This window comes from Cantharellus anzutake (genome assembly GCF_015039405.1).
Source record: "Cantharellus anzutake strain C23 chromosome Unknown EI90scaffold_9, whole genome shotgun sequence".
In the NCBI taxonomy this organism is placed as follows: Eukaryota; Fungi; Basidiomycota; class Agaricomycetes; order Cantharellales; family Hydnaceae; genus Cantharellus; species Cantharellus anzutake.
This window is the reverse complement of record NW_024066959.1, coordinates 1,544,803-1,562,000: the sequence shown is the minus strand read 5'-3', so window position 1 is coordinate 1,562,000 and position 17,198 is coordinate 1,544,803. Positions and strand designations below refer to the sequence as shown.

Genomic DNA, 17,198 nt, shown 5'->3' with positions numbered 1-17,198 from the left:
TCGTACCAGAAACCCTTACCAACATACAAGTTGAAAACTTCCAACCAAACCTGACTGCCCATGTTCAGCCCAATGACCAGGGCATTATCCAGTGCTTCAAAGCACACTACCGTTCCACATTTATTCGCCGCTCCATCGATCTCTATGATGCAGGGACCACTCCCTCCGAGATCTACAACATCGACCAGCTTGAAGCAATGCACATGGCTTTGCAATCATGGGATGAGGTGGACGCTACGACAATACAAAATTGTTGGCGTAAATCTGGTATTTTACCAACCAGGCCGGACCCACCACCCATCCAACCATCACTCCCCATTTCATCTCTTGTCCACTCCGATCCTGACCATTCACTCTTGGCAACACCCATCGATCAAATTTCACAGGCTGAGAACGACATTCAAAGTGCCTTGGATGATTTGCAGTCAATCGGAGCTTTACAAAAGTCAAATCGGATGTCACTCAGTGAGCTCCTCAACCCAGCTGCTGAGTCACACGAAATCTACAGCGCGACAGATGAAGACATCTACACAGCAGTCATGGAAGCAAAGAAGGCCCATAGTGACTCGGATGCAGACAGTTCTGGCATGCCCAACTCTGACGAACCAGCCGTTACTCGTCGCGAGGCACTCCAGGCAGTTTTGACACTGCGGAAATTCACAAAGACAATCAATGATCCTTTCTTTCGGAATGCTGAGGTGATGCTTGCATCTTTGGGACAGCGGGCACGAGCCATGGAGAGAAACATGAAGGACACTCACTTGACAGACTACTTTCCTCGTACATAGTACCCTAATATCCATAGAAGCTATAGACACACTAAAACTTTCGTCATCCCGCTAGTCGCACATCTCTCGCATACCCCATACTCTCTCATAACCCATACATTGTAACCTCTCCCGACGGGTATGCGTTATGAGGGAGTCGACTGTAGTAGTATTTTTGTTGTATAAGTTATTGTTTTTTGTCGAAAATTGGCATGTACAATCAATGGTGGTATTGTTTTTTTCTTTGTATTTTCGCTATTAGCATGTAAAATAGATAAATAAATAGGAAGTAAGTAAGTTAAAATCCGGAGTTTCCAACAACAGAACCAAATGAACTAAGGTTCCAGATAAGGTAAAAATTCGAAAAATTCACGGCAACATGGGACAACATGAAATAGAAACATCCAAAAATAAAACCAAGGTATTCTATATAAAATAAAATCTGAAAAAATTGCGGCAATGTGGGAAAACCAAGAAAAATAATACCAAGGTATTCTATACAAATTAAAATCCAGATAATTCACGGCAACAGGGGACAGGAAAGAATAAAAAGATAGAAAAATAAAAGGTGCTCTCTATAAAATAAAATCAAAAAAAATCATGGCAACATGGGGAACACTGCTTTATAAATAACAGCAAAAAACCTGATAGAGAATGAACAAATTTCATGGTAAATTTGTGGAAATAGCCAGAAAAACAGCAAATAAAAATACACAAATGTGCTCAAGGGTGTAAGGTGGGTATGTGGTCCATGTAATTTGTGTAGCAGGCCCCGCTTCCGGTGCATTGTCAGCAGGGGGAAAGGCATTTCTCATTTGTGTACATGATTAATGGGGGGGGGGGGTTTGGGGTGCAGCCCCAAGGCTCTCCGCAGGAGTGGGGTTCGGGGCAACGCCCTGATGGCCCTCCGCAGGAGCAGGGGTTCAAGGGGCTGGCCCCTTGGTGTAAAAAATAATCAAATATATCCAGGGGGGTTTGGGGTGCAGCCCCAGGCTCTCCGCAGGAGTGGGGCTTGGGGCAACGCCCCAATAGCTCTCTGCAGGAGCTGGGGTTCAAGGGGCTGGCCCCTTGGTTCATAAATAATCACCATATATCTCATTATTTCTTTAGCACATGGGGAACAATAATACCAAGGATGTCGTTGCATGGGGCAGAGCCCCAATGGGGTCTGGGGCAACGCCCCAGGGGGGTTCGGGGCGCAGCCCCGATGCCCTCTGCAGGAGCTAGATGAACGGTACCATTCAGCCATGGCCAGTTCGTCGATTGCTGTGGTTTCCATCAATTTGATGGGCCAAATGATTGAGCCGGTGTCATTACCTGGAGTGGTCCATGATTCAAGTATGACACACTACATCAGTATGAAGTGTCATGCCTCCAAATCGACGTTACCTCTCACCCAGTCGTTTCCTCTGGACACCCCTTTGCTTCATCCTCCTGAGCTAGAGTGTTCACGCGAGCTGCAATGCTCAACCATGGCGCACCCACTACGCACGATGCATACTGTCACCGCAGCGTATTGTGTGATAGAGCTGACGTCTTCGCTGGGCCAGTCGAACCTGTCGACTGTCATTTCACACCGTCCCCTGGAGCTAGCGCATCTACTTGAGTCGTACAGTTCAGCGGTGGTCCATCCGTTGACCTTAGCGTATCGCCAGATGAACCTTCTGGCCGATCCCTTGCGTTGCCCGACCGAGTCGGCATACTTGCGTGAGACAGATTACTCAGGGGTAGGAGAATCAAACAAGGACCATCTGGCTGTTCTTACATCCTGCGTTCTCGAACCTGGGTGTTCGCACCATCTGTATCACTCAGCCCTGACTAGTCGACCAATTGTGACGAATCACATCCGTTTATCGTGCCAAGCGGTCAAGCCGACCCCTTTATCTACTCTTGTAGGCCTATTGACTGTTTCTATGCACTCCCTTCTCGAGGCAGCACACTGGCAGTGGTCGCACCACTTGGTATCAGCACACACACTAATTAAGACTCGTCCCGCTAGTACATTGCACTGTGCAGACGAGTCGACATCCTCATACAACTGGCTGGATCTCCGTGCAGTACCCACTTGTCAACTCCCTGAGCCAGCATACCTGCATGGGCTATGCTGTTCGCCAGTAGCCCATCTATTGATCTCGGCGCGTTTCACCAGGATGACACGCCAGGCATCTGAGCCAGAATTCACGCATGTCCACTCAGGTCCTCTAGCTGATGCAGGTTACCATCTTCTCGAGCCAGCTCTTTCATATGGCTCACACGTGGTTTGTACATCGTCGGCAACGCATCCCATCAGATCAGCGCAACGTACGGTCAAGCCGCCCTTCCACGACCAGTCGGATCCACCGGTGGTTCCTGTCCACTGTCCTCTAGATTTGGCATGCACCATGATCCATCATGAAGTTGAGCTGTCATCCCCATTTGGTCTGTCAGATTTCTCGGCAATTCCTGCGCCATATTCCCTTGAGCAAGTACCTTCACGGGTATGGACACAGCCAGAGCTCGAGTTGTCGCACATGGAGCCACTACGAGCATCACTGTCCATGTCGTGTCCCAAATCTCTCAAACGGATATACACCATATCGCTGTGCTTGGAAATGACAGGCACGATGCAAGCGCCGCCATGGCACCATCCTTGTGAGACGCAGTACCCACCGGATGTGGTACACCCCACATCGTGGCAGTCATCAAGCGTGGTTTTCATTCAGGTTGTGTGGTCAGCTACACGTCGGACCCGACCAAGAGTGGACCTAGGAAGAGCCCTTATACCCCGTTGGTGGTCTCAGGTCATCCCAAGCCTGGCAAATTACGTGCCACGTGGTGTTGTGCGAATTCAAGGCCATGATCATCCACATGGCATTTATAAGCATGGCAACAGCAGCATTATGATACAAGTTGCCTCCTTCCCTGCTGGAAGACTAAACGCTACACCGTGTTACCACAAGAACCCGAGCTCCGACAGAAAAACCGTCGCCATGACTCGGCCCGAAAGCTCGCAGTGGCACCTCTTCCAGGCCAATTGCCTATGCATCTCTGTGTCCTCAACTACTCCTAGGTCCACAGCCGCATCGTCAGATCAGTCAAATCCGATCGTCCTACCACACCCTCTGAGATGGTCAAATCATCTGATCAAACGAGGGAATCCGCTTCCCAGCCCGGTCCATTCTGTCTTCCCAGTATCATACTGTGTGGTTGGTCTATCTCGACTAACTTCCGAACCCATGCAGTCCTTCCGCGTCCTTGCACACTCACCCTCCATTCAGTCACGTCGGTCCAGTGTAGGTGAAGAGGAGTTGAGCCCTCGAGATTCAATGACCGGGTTCTCAGAAAACCAGTCCCTCCGCCAGAGGACCGCCCCAAAAGGGACTTGCATTAAACAAGTCGTCGGCAAGGTCCTATCGTCATACTCGTTAAATACAGAGGACGAAAGATTCAACTTGGGTCTAATCAGACCAGCCTCTCCCTCCTTCCCTCCAAGCTATTTCTGAGACCCCTGGTCTCCAACTCGGCTCCATATTGGGCTGATGCAGGAAGGGATACGCGCGGTTCAGCGAACCTATTTACCATTGTTTGTTTCGAAAACTCCCAGACATTGTCTCTCTCCGTGCCCCCCCCCCCCCTCAGCACCCATTCCTAGCCTCTGAAGGCAGCCATGGCTGATCGAAATTCGCTGGGTAGCATCAGTGGCTGGGATGGGAGTTAAAGCCCACAGCGTGGTCATGGTATATCGGAAGCTGCCGATAACAATTCTCGACAGCGACCTCCATGCCTCTGGTTGTGGAGGGGAACTATCCGTACCTGCAACTGACTTCAGTTCGGTTGGCTACCCTCGATCTGCCAACCAAATACTACCGGCTATCCGGATCCGGTATCACCAGTTACAGTTTCCATTCCTTATTGTACCATACGTTTTCATGTCTCTATTACGACCAGACTCATCGAGTTCCAAGCTGTCGATCGTCACCCTCTCAGGGATCTCAGGGAGGCTAATCCCTTACGTTTTCATGTCTCTATTACGACCAGTTCCAAGCCATCGATCGTCACCCCCTCAGGGATCCCAGGGAGGTTAATCCTACCCCAAACTGCACCATGCACGAATCTTCACACCTAACCCGGTCGTTGCCAAGTCACTCTGGCTGGGTAGTTCCCGGACCCGACTTCACTAGACATCTCTAACCCGACCACTCAACGCACATCCCATCTAGGGAGTCTACTAGCCACAGCTTGTTTCCCCATACGCCATGCCCGCACTGGTCGTTCCACCACGTAGACTCAATGAAGCGGGCTAGTCGACGCACGCGTTGTGCCCAAGGATCTCCTATCGGATTGAACTTCGACCTCGATCGTGGTGCCTATGATGGAAGGCTCACTCGCAAGCTAATGTATGACCCTCACAACATAATGCGCCAACAAGAGAGGCCTACAGTTTGGAGCCTCGGCTATGGCACACCCTCAATGCGCTGGTCTCTCGAGACCCCACGTCTCCTGGAGAGGATTGTCTGCTCTCGTTACTGCTGTCTGCAAACTCGCAGTGTTTGGTCATACCGGCTGCGAACCGTGCCAAGAACGGTGTCTCTGATCGCTACAGCGCCCCTGCAGGTCGTCGCTCATATGCAACGTTTGTAATATTCGCATGGAGCACAAGTATGCGCGAGGTGTCCCTTCTGCGTCCTTACACTCACACCAACGGCTCCGCCGCCAACAATGATCTACTGGCATAGGTGCAGAGTGGAGGGGACTTCTCATGTCCAAAGTCATGGGCTCGATCTGCCAATCCGACTTCATCCCCTAGAAGACACGGACAGGTCTAGGTGGGAAAACTCCCTTTGGCCCAGGGTTACTCAAGTCGGACGATGAGGGCATGATTGTCTCGCTCAGGTACAAGGGATGACACCTTAACCTGGATCGTCCTGGATGCCGTCCCGGGTGCTACTGTTGACTCAAGCCGGAGATGGTTCCCTCCCCAGCGGACGCAACGGTTTCGACTGTTAGGATGCCAAACAACCTCACCACAGCCGCCCAGGTTCAGGCCGTGGCTGAGTACCATGGACAACGGACCCAAGCAGCTGGGCTCAGTCAGCACTGCCATGGAACTATGGACACTTTTGGCTGCTACCCCAGGGTCAGCCTTGTTGCCTGTGGTTTCAAAACCGCATGGTCCCAAAGCTACTTCAACACCCGGTGGCCCCGGAAGTTCCACTACCCAGCAACACCGACCCCAACAGGATCACCCACCTTATTACACCCTCGGTGGTGTCCATCACTACGCCGCGATGATCTCTAGGGTGAATTCCCTTTGCCAATGGATGAGACTGGCTCCCTCCCATGTAGATAGACCCAACTCCCGGGTTGGACACCAGGTACCGCGCCACCCTGATGACTCAAGGTGGACTACCAGTGGGAAAACGGCTGCCGAAGAGCATGGGGAAAAACTAAGGGAGATTGGGGTGCCAAATCAACAGCTACATTCCGTCTTTGATTATTCATCTCGGAAGGATAGAGAGCGACTGCAAGAACCAATGATCGCCCAGGCTGTCTTGTGAGGCTTCCAACCATTTAGTACAGATGAAACGAGACAAAGCCGGCATACAACCTACATTCAATCCCAGCTCTATCCCTCCAACTCCTCCTATGTGGGTTGGGTGACCATCCCGGATCTTCTATCGTGCACAGGCCACCTCCAAGCTGTTGTGTTTAGAATGCCAATGTCCATATTAAGCCAAGCACAACCCTATGTGAAGGAGGGGGATTTCCACGTGGGAAACAGGACATGCCACACTACCTGGTCCGAGTCGTCTAACTGGACTACAGATGGATGATCCAATTTCAGGACACCTAGGATCCCTGGTCTATTCCTAACATGATTGCACACAAGATCATGCTGCCCAAGCTCGTTGCTGGACCAGAGCCAGATGAAGTCTAGGACCACATCTGTAAGGATGGTCTCCAAGCTCCATTCCTAAACCAAGGCCAGCAACACTGGGAACCTGGGCTCTTGGATAATCAGAGGAAAGACATTGCTGTCACACTGGCCCATAAGAGTCTGGGGGGCGATGTTATGGAAATGGAGAATCTTATGGTCCGTGACAGGCAACCAGATCTTGAGGCCCTTTGCTATGGAAATGGGCCTAGACTCCTATAGACCAGGCACACAGGTAAGATATTTCTTACTTCTTCTCACTTCATTCTCTGCCAAACCCCATGCCAAGCTTTCCCACTGGGTTTTGGTGCTGGCTGGGGGATTTGTTGATTTCCAAAGGACTTCCTTTGGCCATTATAACATTTGTATTAGATAGATACAAGTCATATGACATGTATGGTAATTGCCGAGATGTTTTCTCATTATCAAATACATAACCCACAAACCTTGTACCGCGATTGTAACATCCTCACCATTGTGTCACCACTGTAAACTCAACCTGTAACCCTGGAACCATTTCCACCTCCCTATTCATCCTCTCCATGACAATATTGTATCTCAGCAGGATACCTCAGTCTGAGTTGCACTTTAGTGTTATTACAATAGTAAGAACAGTATATACAAGAGGAGACTTGCCTGAGTTGCACTTTAGTGTTATTACAATAGTAAGAACAGTAAAGAGCGACTTGGCAGTCACATGACACTATATGGAGCACAGATTGAATAGAAAATGAAGAGAACTAACTACAACACTCCCCCTCAATCCAGCTCCAGCTTTTTGAGCCCCAATAAGGAGCATTGGTGTTGATGAAGGTCTCTAGAGAGAGCCTTTGTAAAAATGTCTGCACAGTTGTCCCTGGAAGCCACCCATTTGATCTCCAATCTCCCTAAGTCAACCTGATCCCTAATCCAGTAGTACTTGGTCTCTATGTGCTTCATTCTCCCATGATGCTCTGGGTTTTTGGCAACTTTGATAGAGGATTGGTTGTCCATGTATAGAGGGAATGATGTGCCTTGGGGGTATCCAAGTTCTTCAAGCAAGTGTGTTGCCCAAGTACCATCTGAGGCTCCTGCATTTGCAGCATAAAGTTCTGCTTCAGTGGTAGACTTGGCAACAACATCTTGTCTCCTACTAGGCCAACTGACACAAGAGGAGCCAATGAAAGACACATATCCTGTAGTGGACAGTGCTTTTGTGGCATCCCCAGCATAGTCTGAGTCAGAGAAAACTGAGAGTGTAACTCCCCCAGAAGGTGATGCCCCCAACTCAAGGCAAAAATCTGAAGTCCCCTTGAGATACCTGAAGACTCTTTGAACTGCATTCCAGTGGACCTTTCCTGGGCAGGAGTTGAAACGACTTAAAAGGCTAACAGCATAGGCTATGTCAGGCCTGGTCCCAATTGCTAGATACATGAGGCTGCCAACTGCACTCAAGTATGGGACACTCTGCATAAAGTCCTTTTCTTCTTGTGGCATATCCTCGATTTTGGAAAGGGTGATGTCAGGATCAAGGGGAGTAACAACTGGTCTGCAATGCTCATGGTGGAAGCGTTGCAGGATGTCAAGGGTGTGTTTGTGCTGAGAGAGCCAGATTGTCCGTTTTGGGCGATTTCGATGAACTTCTAGGCCTAGGATGTAGTTTAACTCCCCCAGATCTCGCATTTCAAACTTAGCCTTGAGCTGATCTTTGAGGGCAGTCAAAGCAGCCAAATCGTTACAGGCTAGAGTGAGATCATCCACATAAACTGGAATTATCACCTTGACATGGTCTTTGGCCCAAACCCAGATAGAGTTGTCACTGGGGCACCTCTTGAAGCCCAGATCCAGGAATGTCTCATGGAGCTTTTGGTACCATTGGCGAGGGCTCTGTTTAAGGCCATAAAGAGACTTCCTGAGACGACAAACCATATGCTCCTTCCCAGGTTCCACAAATCCCTCAGGCTGAACCATGTATATATCTTCATCCAAATCCCCATTGAGAAAGGCTGAGGAGACATCCATATGATGAACCTCCAAGTCCTCAATTGCAGCTATGGCAAGAATGGTTCTGAGAGAGGCGAATTTAGCAACAGGGGCAAAGGTCTCTGTGTAGTCGAGATGGGGTTTCTGTGAAAAGCCCTGTGCTACGATTCTGGCCTTGTATCTCTCGATAGAGCCATCTGCATTGTGCTTAATTTTGAAGACCCACTTTGAACCAACAGATTTTCGACCCCTAGGAAGAGGAACCAGATCCCAAGTGCTGTGTGCTAACATTTGAGTGTATTCCTTCAATGCAGCCTCCTTCCACAGTGGCCAATCATCTCGTTTCTGTGCCTCCTTCATAGATCTGGGTTCAGCAATTGAAGTGGCCAGCGAGTACTCAACCATTTCTTCCTGTGACAAACCCTTAACCTTGGACTTTGCAAAGAGAGCAGCCATAGCGAGTTCATCTTCTGAGTCCTCCTCTGGTTCATCAGCATCAGCCTCAGAGTCAGAGTTGACACCAGGGGTTGGCTCTCTGGCTTCCCACTTGCTCACAGGTGGGGAAGGAGTTGGAGTTGGTTGCACCTTCCACCACTCACCTGGTGGTTTTCCAGCATTGGAGCGAGTAGTTCTGCGCAAGTTTGAGGTCCCAGAAGAAGAAAGTGGTGCAGGGGGTGGAGAAGGAGATGGAGAAGGAGATGGAGGAGGTGGTGGAGATGGAGATGGAGAAGGGGCAGGGTTGGCGAGAGGTACAGGGTGTCCAGTGTCAGAGGATAAAGTGAAGGTGTCACTATCAGCTAGAGGAGTGAAGCGATTGTGGGCCTTGTTATCTCCCCCTGACTCTGGCACTGGTGTCAAGTGGACAGGAGTGTAAGCAGTGTTAGGGTTACCAGATTTATTTCCAGGCATGGATTGTTCATCAAAGATCACATCTCTTGAGATAATTGTTTTCTGAGTAGATGGATCATAAACCTTCCAACCTTTGAAGTCTGGTGGATACCCAATAAAGATTCCACGACAAGTTTTTGATTGGAAACTTTTCCTTTTGTCCTTCTGCACATGGACATAGGCCTGGCACCCAAAAACACGAAAATGGGACACAGAGGGCTTCCTATTGAACCAGCCTTCATAGGGAGTGATGTCCTCAAGTGAGGAGGAGGGAGAGCGATTTAGGACATGAAGGAAGGCACCTAGAGCATCTCCCCAGAAAGAACCAGGAAGTGATGACTCATTGAGCATAGAAGTGATCCCTTCATCAAGAATCCGATTAGTACGTTCTGCCACTCCATTCTGCTGTGGTGTAGCAGTAGTGGTGTGTTCCCTCATAATGCCATGTTCCTTGAGATAATTATCCATCTCTTTGCTCATATACTCCCCCCCTTTGTCATCCCTAAGTGCCTTGATGGCAAATCCAGTCTGCTTCTCAGCAAAGGCCTTGTACACCTTGAAGGCAGCAAACACCTCTGACTTGTTCTGGAGCAAGTAGATTACACGATAGCGAGTGTAATCATCCACAAAACTCACCCAGTACCTATGACCCCCTGGTGTTGGAACTGACACTGGCCCATGGACATCTGAGTGGACAAGTTCCAAGGGCTTAGTTCGACGATTGGAGGCAGACTGGGGAAAGGGGAAGCGATGTTGCTTGCCTGCTAGGCAGTGTTCACAGATGTCAGGAAGGGAGGAGGGAGGGGAAGTTCCAATGTTGAGGTCCTTTACATATTTCCCAGAGATGAGTTGCTTGAGTCGATTTCGACCAATATGGCAAAAACGACGATGCCAAAGATCAGGTGAGGAGGCTGTGGTCCTCAGAGCTGCTTGAACAACAGTAGCACCATCCAATAGGGCAGTGTTGTCATTTGAGACTGATGCCTGGAATAGGAGCTGTGAATTCAGCATGAAGCTCATAGTGGCTTTCCTGATGTTAACCTCGAAATTCTTCTTCTTGGTGAGAGTGAGAACTGAGAGGAGGTTGTTGGCCAGCAAGGGGACATGGAGAACATCTGAGAACTCAAGTTGGCGTAAGGGAACTCCATCAACTATAGGAGTAAACACAATGGACCCAATACCAGCTGCATATATCACATTGTTGTCAGCAAGACGAACAGGGACTTTGCAAGGTCTATATGTCTTAAACCACTCTCGATGAGGAGTCATATGAGAAGTGGCACCTGTGTCTGCAATCCAACAATCTGGTAGGTCAGCAGGGGTGGAGAGGGCACATGCATTCCCAGCAAACTCCTGACATTTGTCACTTGGGATGTGTTGCCTTGTTCCAAACACTTCTCTTAGCCACATTATTAACCAGCTATTTTCCACCTTAAGTGAACCCCTGGAATCACAAAAGTTGCCATTAAGGCAAAGGTCAGACTTGACCTGCTTCACAAGCTGGCAAATAATCTCAAGTGCACCCCTGGTAACACAAGAGAGGCAGAGTGTGAAGGGAATGACCCAGTAGAACTTCAAAATGGTGGAGGCAAGCCAGGAAATGGAGCACTCGACACTAAATTGAGACGTGAGCGAGAGTACTATGTGAAGTATACTCTGCCCGAAAGCCAAGGTGGATAATGCAGCGTAGGTCCCAACAGAGCTGATATGAATGAATTGGGATGTGGGGGCCAGGAAAATGCAGTGTTCAGCGCCCAACTTCGACCACCATGAGGACATTATATGAAGTATAGAATGTCCAAGTTTGGGGGCAATTGACATGGTGTAGATCTCCAGAGAGTGTAAATGAGAGTCCAGGGATGTCAGAGATGTCAGGGATGTGGGGGTGAGCAAACAAACGAAGCGCTTGGCGCCAAATCGAAACGGCAGCGAGAGTGCCCGACGAACGATACTGAATGTGAAAATGGAGTTGATCCAAGCACTAGGGACGCCAGGAGAGCGAAAACGAATGCCACAGTCCAAAGTAGAGTTGCCCAGACAGCCAGAAAGAGTTGTGGCCCCAGTTGTGGCCCAAAAAACGTTGAGTAGCGCTAGAGGCAGCGCAGCGATCAGTGCGAGGGTAAAGGGACTGGTTAGGCGACGTGGGATAAGCATTCTGTGTGATTTCGGAACGATTCTGAGTGCTAGGTGACGTGGCAGAGTCGAAATGATAAGAAGTCGGTGTAGCAGCGTCAAAAATGCGTCGATCGTCACGAAACTGTGGCAGAGGGTAGTTCGTTATGCATAGTATCCCGTGGGTTTGCGACGAAGCGATGCGTGCAGCGACTGAGGCGATAGAGCGAGTTTGAGGACACAGGGACTCAAAGTGTGTGTCAAAAAGGCGAAAAATCGGTGTTTTTCGAAAAACTCTTCAGAGAAGAGGGCTCATAACCTATTGTATCTCAGCAGGATACCTCAGTCTGAGTTGCACTTTAGTGTTATTACAATAGTAAGAACAGTATATACAAGAGGAGACTTGCCTGAGTTGCACTTTAGTGTTATTACAATAGTAAGAACAGTAAAGAGCGACTTGGCAGTCACATGACACTATATGGAGCACAGATTGAATAGAAAATGAAGAGAACTAACTACAACAGACAAAACCGCAACGAGGAGGGCATTCCCATGCCCAACCTCCTGCTGCCCACTCCCACCAGTCCACCAGGTGGTCGAGTGGTTACTCCCATCCTACCAGAAGTTCCCTATCAGGAACTGTAGCCAATCCCACCTCCTCAGGAGAAGGATACAGTCCAGGCAGCTCCAGGATGCCTGGCCACGCACCCACGGGTCCCACTTCCCACGGTCACCCACTACCGTGCACTGGTCCACCAGCCCGCTTTCCCCAACAACTCTCGCTACCGGTACGCTCCCATGAGCGCCAAGTCACCGATAGCCACCAACTGGGTGACTCCCTTTGGGAGTCCCAGTATCCCTCACTACCGGTATGCTCCATTGAGCGCCAAGTTACCGCTAGCCAAACACTCCCAGCACACCTGCTACCCGCATGCTCCCAGGAGCGCCAAGTCCCCGTTAGCAGACAGCCAGGTGGCTCCCTCAAGGAGCCCACATCATACTCGCTACCAGTACGCTCCCAGGAGTGCCAAGTTACCATCGGCTGACACACAGGTTGTACTTCCATACACCCATCCTATTCTGCTCTCCCTCCGATGGCTACGCAGCCACCTCCATTAGTGAGCCAAACGGCTCAGGTTGGGTTCCCCGGAACCCATTCCTGTAACAGGCACTCTGCATGTGACCCCGGGTACATGTATATAAACACAGCTGAAGTGGGAACCGGAGAAGCAACCTTCTTCTCACCTTTTCCCACTTCAGTCTAAGTGGCCAGGGACAGCTGTCTCATATCGGGCCTGCCAGTATGCATGCCTGATCCACCCCCACAAGGTCCTCAGCGCCAGGCAGTATTCCTGGGCTGCCTTGACCCTGGACACATCCCTGACAATAATATCATATCTCTCACCTTATCTCCATTCCAACTCTGCCCCATGATCCAAGTATCCCTTCCAACTCGATTACTCCATTGTCTACTAGATCATCCTTTAGTTCCAATTGATCCTATCTCTTTGTAAGGAATGATGTTCCTTGAGGCTGACCATCTTTATTTCCTTGCTATAAATAATGTACAACAATGTAATTACATATTTATATAATGGAGTTGAGATGAATGGAGTTTAACTCCTTTCTTCCACACCCATCAAAATATAGCTGTTACAGGAATGGGTTCTGGGGAACCCAACCTGAGCTGTTCTGCTCACAGGTGGAGGTGGCTGTGTAGCCGTTGGGGGGAGAGCAGGAGAAGATCCGAGGCTGGGTGTGCTAATGGTAACTTGGCACTCCAAGGAGTGTACCAGCAGCGAGTGTGGTGGCCTGCTAACGGTAACTTGGCGCTCTGAGGAGCATACCAGTAGTGGGAATAATGGGGGCTCCTTGAGGGAGCCACCTAACAATTGGCCAGTGGTGACTTGGCGCTCATGCAAGTGTACTGGTAGCATGGGTAGTTGGCACTCCTTGAGGGAGCTGCCCAGTGGTTGACTATTGGTTACTTGGCACTCAGGGAGTGTACCGGTAGCAGGAATTGTTGGGACAAGTGGGCTGGTTGACCAGTGCATGGTAATGAGTGACTGTGGGAATTTGGGCCCATGGGTACATGGCCAGGCATCCTGGGGCTGCCTGAGTCATTTCTCCCTCCCAAGAAGGGAGGAAGGGTTGTAGGACCCAGTAGGGTACTACAGGAAGGGTAGGAATGGGAGCTCAACCACCCAGTGGGGGGTGGGAGCAGGAAGGGTGAGGTCTGGTGTCTGAGCACTCACTGGGCCATTGAGGTTTTCTCACAGATTGTAAGAATATCGATGTAGACATAAATATGGATCAAGTCAGATGTTACAGGAATGATTTACAGGTGGTGGCACACTGGGGTGGCAGATACAATCACTGGGTGATAGTCTGAGATTGTATAATTGATGAAGAGAACAATTCCGGCATCTGCCTTATACATCATATGACTTCTAACTATCTAATATAAAAATCGCAATGGTCAAAGGAAGTCCCTTGAAACTCAACAAATCCCCCAGCCAGCACCAAAACCCAGTGGGAAAGCTTGGCATGGGGTTTGACAAAGAAATAAAGTTGGAGGGGCTAAGGTTTGATTGTCTATAGTCACGGACCATAAGATTCTAGGTCCATTCCCATAACAATAGCTCTATTGTTACGGATATGGAGTCTCCAACGACCATATCCGTCACATAGTCAAAGACTTCCCCACTCTATCGCTCTCCCTCTTTCTCCCTTTCGTCCTCTATCCTGATACCCTACCCTCCTTACTCGTTCTACCCCTCCCCCCCCCTCATGCAAAGCTTTCCCCATTGGGGTTTTGGTGCTGGCTGAGGTTACTTGTGTTTCGCAGGATTTCCTGCGACCTTACCATTTGTAGATAGTCACACGTCTTGTACGGAAACCGCCGAAGGCGGTTCCTGCTAACTAACAACTACTCTCTACAACTGTCTTGTGTGTCGTCTTCTGTAACAACCCTTCCTGTGACTCAACTGAACCTGTGTGACTGTACAACTCACAACATGTCTTATAAGTCTGGTTATGTCGAGTCCTCTAACGGTCCTCGCCATGAGAACTCGAGGTCGCGAGTCGAAGACTCTTGACATGTGTATCATCCTATGGAATCTGTACCCTACGGGACTTCATCACTCCGCCCTCCCCCCAGTGCTCAACAGACGACGTCACATCATGATCTTGGAGATCGTGAATACTCTGAGGTCCACTTTCCCATGATGCCGGCACGTTCGCTATGCGAATGCCAAGTAGCTGCCCATCCACCATCTGTTCCCTCCTTCGTCAGTCATCATATTCCCCCGCCAATGGTACGTTCCCTTTGGGAACGCCAAGTCACCGAAGGCCCCATTAGTCAATCCTCACTGCACGCTCATGATATCAACCCGCTACTGGTACGTTCGCGCTGCGAACGCCAAGTACCCAATGGCAGTTATACGAAGTTCTCACCCACCTCACGAGTTGCGACCTCGCACACGGTACGCTCCATTGAGGAGCGCCAAGTAGCTGTGGCTGACCCGTCCGTCCTGACGTCTCCGACTACCTACCATCAATTCCTTAATAGCTCACTACATCACCAATCACGATCGATGGGAATTCGATCGTCCACTCCCATGCAAGACTGGGATCACTCATCGATTACATATCCCATCATGGTACAGACTAGATATGACGTTCATCATCCCGCTATAAGAACGGATCAAGGAATGGGGATTTCCCCCCATCCCCGTAACATCTATACAGCTTATCTCTTTGATGGACCTGAGGAACTAGGAGATACCAGGTCAGCACCTACACCAACCTTACACTGTTCTGATTGATTCTGTATCTCTTGTGTATATAGCCCTATGTTCTGCTGAGGCTTGGAACCTCAGAGTTATCTATGACAAGGTTTTCAGTTGATATTTGACTCGGACTGACAAGTGATTCCTGACACTTTGGTTGTCCTGAGAAATGGAAAAATTGTCTTGTTCCTGTCATATCCATCCACCACCACCACCTTCTGTCACCTCCGGCCATCCTGGATTGCCTCTGCTCCTTTGTCTCCAACCTCGGAGCCCCCAGATCCCACAATCTCCTCCGACTCCCCCAATGGTCACCACCCTCCCATTTCAATATATTACCTATGCCTCCCTAAGTACGGAACCCTGAAGGTCTCCAGACAGCTCCAACGTCCGCAAGCGCACCCCCACCTCTGCTGGGTCATTTAGTTGCCTACCCTGCAAGTCCACCTTTGGACCGATCCCTCCATTCCACTTCTGGGTTATAACCCATTAACCCCATAACCCAAGATGTCGGTAGTATTTAGTCAGCTAACCCTTGACCCTGTTAGGTCAGCTCCATCCGCCCCTGCCATTTATGGGCCCACCACCTAGACTCTCTCTGTATCTATATATACATAACTTGTAAATACATTACACCTTAGTGAACAAATTGACTAGAGTTAATCCCCCTCTTCTAGAAGACTCCTCAGTCCATAAATTAGGGCACCAACATGATACTGGGCACAGCACTCCTGGTAGAGTCGCTGAGGCTGTAGCCCTCCAAACATAGAGTTGTTTTCATTTGTCCTGAATCCAGTGTCTGACAGTTCCATGCTAAAGGGGCTTTATGGTGGATGGATGTGATGGCACCATTGATGTTCTAAACAGATATAGATCTTTGAGACATGGGACTGTCATCATTTGATTTCTAGATGTCACGACCCGGCATATCCGTCACTTCCGTCAACATGTCCTAGTGCCACTTGGCCCTTCCCACCTGCTACCATCATCATCCGTCCATCCATCCTTCCACCTGTCACCCTCATCTGCACTTCCTCCCCCACATGCATACCTTCCAACCAAGGTTGCCCGTTCAAGTGGTTCATTGTTGTCTGCCCACCAGCCAGATGGCCTTTTTCTCTTTTGTTCGCTTGCAGGCTATTGTTTCCCCTTTTGTCACTCTTTGGTTCTTTATTTCCTTTTGTTGGCAAGGTTTGCCGACATTAACCATTTGTCCACTTCTTCATTCATTAATATCACGCTTGATCTGCCACTCCTTCCAGGCCAGCCCATTTAGTTACTTGTGCTTATAATGCATGTAGGTTACACCGGATGTACCTCAGTTCATATATCAACTTGCATTTCCCCCCTTGTCTCTTCTCTACATCATAAGGCTCCTGTCTGAAATTGGGACAACAATGTAAGAACAAAGCACAGTGCTCCACCCGAGTTGCTGAAGCTGAAGTCCCGCCCCTCCGACCTTACGAGCCCGGACAACTTTGCATGCCTTGCAGATCATCCAGATATGCATCCAACATGTTCCTGACACTAGACACCCAGCCCATGATGGCATGATACCAGAATGCAGACTAAAAATTGGTCAAACATCTCAGGATGATAGCCATTGACACATTGATGCACTGCGATATGTATTTAAAACACATCAATATCATGCTTAGTTCCACTGCTGATAACTAGTGTTATGGAAACGGAGAATCTTATGGTCCATGACGCAACCAGACCTTGAGGCCCCTTGCTATGGAAATGGGCCTAGACTCCTATTGT

General features: G+C 49.4%; 1 protein-coding gene across 1 annotated transcript; it reads left to right on the top strand.

Annotated features, from left to right (window-relative positions):
* Positions 1–2,239: 2,239 nt before the first annotated feature.
* EI90DRAFT_3013814 (uncharacterized protein) lies at positions 2,240–6,197 on the top strand (the record flags this gene model as incomplete). The annotated part of the gene is made up of 7 exons (XM_039056700.1): positions 2,240–4,202; positions 4,440–4,629; positions 4,695–4,826; positions 4,967–5,143; positions 5,176–5,405; positions 5,640–6,046; positions 6,093–6,197. The coding sequence occupies 7 exons, from the start codon at positions 2,240–2,242 to the stop codon at positions 6,195–6,197; spliced, it is 3,204 nt and encodes a 1,067-aa protein (XP_038920119.1).
* Between the last annotated feature and the right edge of the window lie 11,001 nt (positions 6,198–17,198).